This window comes from Equus quagga, chromosome 4 (assembly GCF_021613505.1).
Source record: "Equus quagga isolate Etosha38 chromosome 4, UCLA_HA_Equagga_1.0, whole genome shotgun sequence".
Taxonomy (NCBI): Eukaryota; Metazoa; Chordata; class Mammalia; order Perissodactyla; family Equidae; genus Equus; species Equus quagga.
The window spans coordinates 20472180-20479792 of NC_060270.1; the positions used below are offsets into that span (position 1 = coordinate 20472180).

A 7613-nucleotide genomic window follows, 5' to 3' on the forward strand; every position below is an offset into this window, starting at 1 on the left:
AATTACCTTGTTTTACAGTCTGGTCTTTTGTATATGCTGTATTTTTTTGAATTAGCCTCCTATGGTTTCGTGTGTGTGTGTGTGCTCTCAGCTTTATTGAGGTATAATAGACATAAGACATTGTGTAAGTTTAAGGTATACAACACAATGATTTGATATATGAATGTATTGTGAAATGATTTCCACAATAAAGACTCCTATTATTTCTTGACTACCTTATTTCAGTTTTACTCACTCACTCTCCTCCACTTACCTTCTTTTTCTCTTATGTAATCCACTTCTGTATTAACTCTACACAAACCCACCTTTTCTTGTGAATACAAATATAAATCTTGTGAGTGTATAAGCATAATTTTGTCTGTTGATGTTTTGTGCTCGCATATGTCTAGATATATTTTTGTGTATGGAGGTGTGGACAAGTATGGCTCGAGATATCAGTGTATCAATGCTTGAATCTTCATGTCAATTATTTGGATGGGAACATTGTAAGGCTAAAACTTGACAGGAAGAATTGTGTTTTTATGAGTGGCAGACATCATTAGTGTGCCAGTGCCTTAGTAGGCTCTCCAAAGGCTATTTTTTTTTCTTGTCGTGCTGGAAGAATTTGCAACAAGCTGAGCCCAGGTAGAGAGTGGTAGCGTGGCCTAGTATTACAAAGAGGTAGGATTCCGATAGGCAGAGTTAAGTTGTCTGCCTAATTCTGTGCTTTAATTTTTTTAAAAAAGAAAAAGCAGTCCTCCTCAAACTCCATTAAAATTACAGTGAAGAGTTACAAAAAGAAGTCCATTTTAATATTCAAAGCAGGAGGGAGAGAAACCAGAGATTTCTATGATTTCTGAAAACAGAAAGCAGATGGAATAGCAACGACAGATAAGCCAGGACCGAAGGACCCACGAGGGCGGCTAAGGGGAGGGAGATGTCTGTCCAGGCAGAGCCTCAGAGGGCCCAAGCTCGGCGTGGGCACGTACGGGGAGAAGGAGTGAGCTGTCAGCAACAAAGGACTCCTCCTTTCCGGTGACGTTTATGCTCCATTTTAGTCACCTACTGCCAGAACCACACCTTGTCATCACCAAAACTGCACCACAATGAAATCACTCATATGGTCAAATTACACTTCCAGAGATGACCCTGAACCTGGAGAATTTTATAGGGAAGATTTGTGTCAAATTTTTATAATGAGAAAAAAATGAAGATAATTGTCCAGTCTCAAAATTGTCCAAACACAGATTGATCAAATAAATTATGATCTATACACACAATGAAATTCTATACATTCAATTAATGTTGCTATAATTACTGTTTAATTATTTGGATGAGTATAATCGGATCTACCCTGCATCATATAACAACATACATATACCTATGTAACTATATGCATATACATATAAAATAGAGAAAGAGACTAACAGACTGAAAGAAATAAAAGAATAGGAAAATATGAAATCTTGAGTTGGAAAGCCCTTTTTAAGCATAGTCCCAAAGGCAGAAATCATTAAGGAAAATATTCATATAATTGACATGAAATATTTTAAAATGTATGAAGAAAATTTGGCAAAAAGGCAAATGATTAAGTGAGAGTAATAGTTGCAATGACCATGGCAGGTCAGTATCCTAAATATGTAACAAGTTCCCACAAATCAATTTTGAAAACATAAACACCCCCAGTCAAAGAAGAGGGCCAAAACACAAATGGGAAACTTATTGAAGAAAACATGTAAATAGCCAAAGAAATGTAAATTGAAACAAAAACTAAATACCAATTAAATATTTTTATAGATCTTTTTTCTTTTTTTGAGGAAGATTAGCCCTGAGCTAACTACTGCCAATCCTCCTCTTTTTGCTGAGGAAGACTGGCCCTGAGCTAACATCCATCCCCATCTTCCTCTACTTTATATTTGGGACACCCACCACAGCATGGCTTTTGCCAAGCGACGCCATGTCTGCACCCAGGATCCGAACCGGCGAACCCCGGGCCGCCGAGAAGCAGAACATGTGAATTTAACCTCTGTGCCACCGGGCCAGGCTGGCCCCTATAGATTTTTTTTTTTTAAAGATGGTACCTAACTTGGCTGAAAGTGTAGAGAAATGGCACTTTCTGACCTCGTTGTGGGGAGTATACATTTTACAGCCTCTCTGGAATGCAATGTGATCACAATCCAAAAACTTTAAAACAAACATGCCCTTTAGTCAGAAATTCTGATTCTAGGATTTTGTACTAAGGAAATAATGAAATGTGTTTAAAATTTCGCCTACAAGAATATTTTCCACAGCATTACTTATAACATTGAAAAATTGAAATTCTGAATTTTCAACCTGAGGGATCTTGTTAAATACATAATAGCATATTCATATGATGGGCTACAACACGTCCATTAAAATTACGTTGCAGATAATCCCCTAGGAAAATGTCTGCACTGTACCATAAGGGGAAATACCTGGTTTAGAAGACTGTAAATAAAGGTGATCCCAATTCCGTGGGGGGAAATGCAAAGAAGAAAGATGGGAAGTGCCATGAGAGTAGAGATTTTGTCAGTTTCGTTTCTGCTGGAACTCTACCTGACACACAAAAGTACCTGACATAGTTCCTGAATGGATGATTCCACACCAAAACATTCACCAAGTTTATCACTAAGGAAGTATAGTGATTTTTATACTCTGCAATGGACACACGCTCATTTTGTCACCGGAATAGAATAATGAGCGTTGTTTTTAAAGCAGAGAATCATTTGGGGCAACACTTGAAGAAACGCACGTGCCTGTGTCTAAGTGGCCCGTTGGACACACAGTTTTGGCTCTCCTCAAGCATTTTTTACTGCAATGATTTTTTTCCCAGGACTGCATAGATCTAATTCACCCTAAACCTCCCAAATCAGAAATTCTTTCATTTGTTTGAAACGATTCTAGTGTCGGTGTGGCAGCAAGGGCAGAGGAAGAAAAGCAACAAAGAAGATAATAACAGACTGTGATTGTTTTTATGAAGGAAACGAAATTGATGCTATGAGAGAAAGTAACTGGAGGGGAGAGGACAGGGTGCTTTATGTGGGGCCATCAGGAAAAGCTTCTCATAGGAACTGAGAGCTGAGCTGCACCTGAAGGGTGATGAGAAGTCAGGCCTGGGAACGGCCAGGAGAAATGAATTTCCGCTACTGGGAAGAGGAAATGCAAAAGCCCTGTGGTTGGATCACACAGAGGGTGGAAGTAGTGCCGAGTGAACTTGGAAGAGGATATGTGGGTAGCTGGTCAGGCTTAGTAAAGAGTTTGGCTCCTGCGCTGAGTGAAAAGAGAAGCCACTGAGCTGCTTTTGGCAGAGGAAGAACAAAGTCTGATTTATGTTCTTAAAAGTTCTCAGCACATTTCTTATTAAGAGTGTCGCTTTAAACTGCATCACAGAATCTTCCCCCAACATCTAAAAACAAAAACTTTAAAAACATCAAAAGTATACATACTTACCAAATATCCAATTAAGAGAGGCCACTACCTAATTCACTGTTCTTCAAATGCTGGTGGCCGGGGAAGTTTCCAGGAGAAAAGCAGAGGAACACGGCTGTATTTGTAAGATGACAAAGGCCTGGAATTCTCTCTACACCCCTTAAATCCAGACAGTGTTGCTCTATCTTTTTGAACTTCTAACCAGGAGGTAGAGGGAATGAGTGAAGGGTGCGGGGGTAAGGGGGCTGACTCTCGACAGAAGTGAAATTTCAGAGGTCAATTCAGAATTGAGAGCTGGATCCAAGTGCTGGTGTCTTCTAACATCATTGGTCAGGCCAGGGAGGAGACAGCAGTGGGGACTGAGAAGGAACAGCCAGAGGATCAGGAGAAGCAGGAAGAGAATACAGTATTATGGAAGCCAGAAGAGGAAAGTAGCACAAGAAGGATGGGGTTGTCAGCTGTATCGGTTGCTGCTGCGTGACTGAGTAAAATGAAGACAAAGAAGTGTCCACTGGACTTACCAAAACAGAGGTTGTTTGTAACTTGACAAGCAGTTTCAATGTCGTGGTAAGACTGAATTTCATTGAAGATTTAGTGTCCAATAGATAAAAACAAACCAGTTAATCAGGAAAAAAAGACCAGAGATAATGGTTTCCCTTGGGATCAAGTAAGATGGCACACAGCATCCTCAACAATATCTCTATGATAAACACAACAACAAGTTTCATAGACTTGCCCCCTAATATTGGACAGCAGAGAGATTATAGAGGCTTTTCTTTGAGGGCTAGACTTGCTTTAAGAAGTCATCTTGTCATGGCCATAATCTAAAAATATGAACTAAGATAAGCATTTATCATCTACAGGAGCTGAAGGGAATATGACAATATCAATTAACATTGAGCGAAAGGATTGCTGAGTAAAAGAGAGGACCCACGAAAGGTTAAAAAGCCTGAATTTGTACATTTCAGTAAAATTTATGAAGAGAGAAAAAGCAATTGTTGTAGGAAAAGCAATTCTCAGTTGTGCGGATCTGGGCACCTAGGGCCCATCGTTTGCAGGTTTGGCGCAGTCGTTTTCAGTATAGAAGCTGAGCTCTGATAGTGACCTGCTCACTCCACAAGGAGCCTAGGTGCTCTGCAGACTTACTTGTGAGCCTGTTTGCAGACTACAGCCTCTTACATATCCGGGGAACAATATTGTATATTCTATTCTCTATTCACCTCGTTAACTAGTTAATAGAAAAAAATCACATTAGTAATTTAAAATTTTAAAAACCATTTTAAAAATTACACTGATTGTCTCACTATAGTCAAACAGTTAGCCTAGCAGTTAAGCGTGCAGCCTGTGAGGATGGACCAACGAGAGTCTTTACCTCTAAATAGCTCTGTAACCAGGGGCCAGTTAACCTCCCCAATCACCACCTCCCTCGTCTGTAAAACGGGTTAATAACAATGTGTGCTTCCCAGCGCTGTTGTGAAGAGTAATGTGACAGGGCCTGAGACTTTAGGAAGTACTGAAAATATGGCAGACAGCATGATGGTTTTAGAAGTCTTTCTTCCTGAAACCGGTGACTAGAGCAAAAAGCATTGTTACCCACATTCCTAATTTGAAGACCCTCCAGATGCGGGGCCAGTTGCTTTCCTGCCCAGTTTACACTACAGCTCCTTGCCTCCCCCATAAAAAAGTGGATTTGGAGTGAGGGGTCTGTTTAGGGAGTGCAATGTTTGTGAATGTTCCACTGGTTCCTCGTCCCAAAGATGAGAGAGAGAAGCCCCAGGAAGGCTGGAAAGTGTGAGGGTGTGTATAGGACCGACATCTTGTAGCCCAGTTAGAAATCACATTAGTCACCAAGCTTGTTAACTTGCCTTGGAACAACTACAGAGAAGGAAAAGCATTGGAGGGGATGGTGCAGTGGCCTAGCCAAGCAAAGGCAGCATGCGCAGCCCCTTTAGTTCCAGATTTCTAAGATGTACTGAGGGTGGATCTGGCAATCCTGGAGTGTAGGTGAGATTGGAGGATACAGACTGGCTGCAAACCAATGAAGGGGCAGAGCACCCCCTGGTGCTTAGGGGAGCTGGTTGGGGTTCTGCGAGAACTCTCATCAGCCACATCTATACAGCACCCCCATCTACGCTGAGGCTGCTCGCGGTGAGCCGGATGGTGGAGAGCGGTGATGATGACTAAGAGAAAGGACAGCAGCCTCTCCCAGGTCACGTCAGATGACGTCGCTTCACTCCAGAGGGGCGTATACAGGGAGTTGGGAGGGGGATTATTGGAGAGAAGACCTCCCTCCTTCTCCCTCAAACTCCCAAACCACTGGAGTCCCAAGTCTAAACTGTGGTGATAGGAAGAAAACTCTGTGTCTTTCCAACTGAACTGAGATTTTTAGTAATGAGAATTTACTGATGAGTTTTGGAATTGGGTTAAGATGTGGTTAAGGGAGCCACCTAGCCAGAGGGAAAGCAAAGATTAACAGAACACAGTTAGAAAGCGATTACTGGAAAATCAATCAATCATATTATACATTAAGGACCTGAAATTCCTCATGTGATCAGCTGCAGTTATTGTCTGAAAATTAATCTTCCTTTTCCTGGCTAGTCTCTTGTTTCTTGTTATTGGGTTTTGTGTTCATTTTACCTATTTTGAAAAGATTCGTATTTATCTTCTCCCCACATCATTCTAGAAATAGAAAATAAAATGCCTAAGACATGAATGGAAACTGTGCTCGTTTGCTTCCTTGGTACTTTATCACAAAGATTTCCGTATGTGGCACATGTTTTTAATAACTTACATGTTTCTCTTTTTTATAACTGTGATATAGATCCTTTGTAAACAAAGAAACTACCAAAAAAAGGGAAAAAATGTCATTCATATCACATCATCCACCTATAACCCTGTTGTTATTTATTTTATATTCTTCCTAACTCTTTAACTCACATATATATGTATATCCTTTTAAAAAAATTAAAATGTGTCAAATTATACAAACTCTTTTGTAATTTGCTTTTTTCATTTTTAGCACTTAGAAGAGTGCCTGACATTTCATAAATTCTCAATAAATACTTGTTGAATAAATGAATGAATGTATTTCCATGTCATTAAATATTTTTCTGTGGCATCATTTTTCACAATTGCCTAGAATTCCACTGTGTGAATTATGATGCTGTATCTAACCAGGCCCTGGAGAGCTGAGGAGGAGTAAGGCATGTGATGGACACAGATGCCCTGTGCAGGCCCCTGCAAGGTAGAACGTGCTGCCCGGCTGCTGGGGGTACTGGCAGCTCCAGCCCCATCGTCAGCCCCCTTCCGGGATTGCCTCAGCTACAGGGAGCTGCCTTCCCAGGGCGACCCATATCTAAGGCCTGACCGCAGAGGGGCCCACTGCAGAACAACTGAGGCAGGCCGTCTTCCTCAGAGTTTCCTGGGGCTAGAAGGAGGGGATTGCCCGAGGCTGTCCCCACTTCCTGGCAGCTCCACTTCTCCCTCTGCCCACACCTGTTTCTTCCGTCTCCTTCCCATGGATGTTAAATCCCTAATAAATGCACTGCCCACTAAACTCTGTCTCAGAGTCTGCTTCCTGAAGAGCCTCACCTGTGATAGAGCTGGTCCTGAACCATGAGGAACAACTGAGTCTATTGATTTAAGTACTCAGCAAATTCTAACAGTACGGCCGTCATCCATCGCTAACACCAGGCTAAATCAACTATGGCGCATGCGCACCATGATATGCTACGCAGCCATTAAAAGAAATGTTGGTGCTGTGTGCGACACATGGCGACTCCAGAAGAAAGCCAGGAAGGGAAGGGAGGACCGGGACATCATCAGATAAGTACTTGAGCCCTCTCTCTATGCCTGAATTTCTCCCAGTCTGTTTCCAGATCTCTTGCCCGTTTTTAGTCTTTGGACCCCCTCCAGTGTGAGCATTACTTGGGCAATTACTTTCCCCGTAATGTAGCAGATGCAAGTTACAGATACTGAAACTACACAAGACCTTAGACAGATAAACATGTACCAGCGTGACTTTGAGCAGTCAGGACAATAGAGAGGACTTTTAATGCACAAAAGCAGAACAAAGGATCAAATCACACTAATAAATCAAATCAGAACAAAAACGAAAGCCTTGAGTGTGTGTTCGAGGAAGCCCAGACGCAGAAGGAATCCAGAGGAGTGATGCGCTGAGCGGG

At 41.7% G+C, this 7613-nt stretch overlaps 1 protein-coding gene across 1 annotated transcript in view; it reads left to right on the forward strand.

Annotated features, from left to right (window-relative positions):
• TEX55 (testis expressed 55) overlaps positions 1-453 on the forward strand; it is a 30530-nt gene extending 30077 nt beyond the window's left edge. Inside the window, exon 5 of the mRNA XM_046658805.1 lies at positions 390-453. Within this exon, the coding sequence (XP_046514761.1) occupies positions 390-453 (64 nt within the window). The remainder of the gene's footprint in view (positions 1-389) is intronic.
• The last annotated feature ends 7160 nt before the right edge of the window (positions 454-7613 follow it).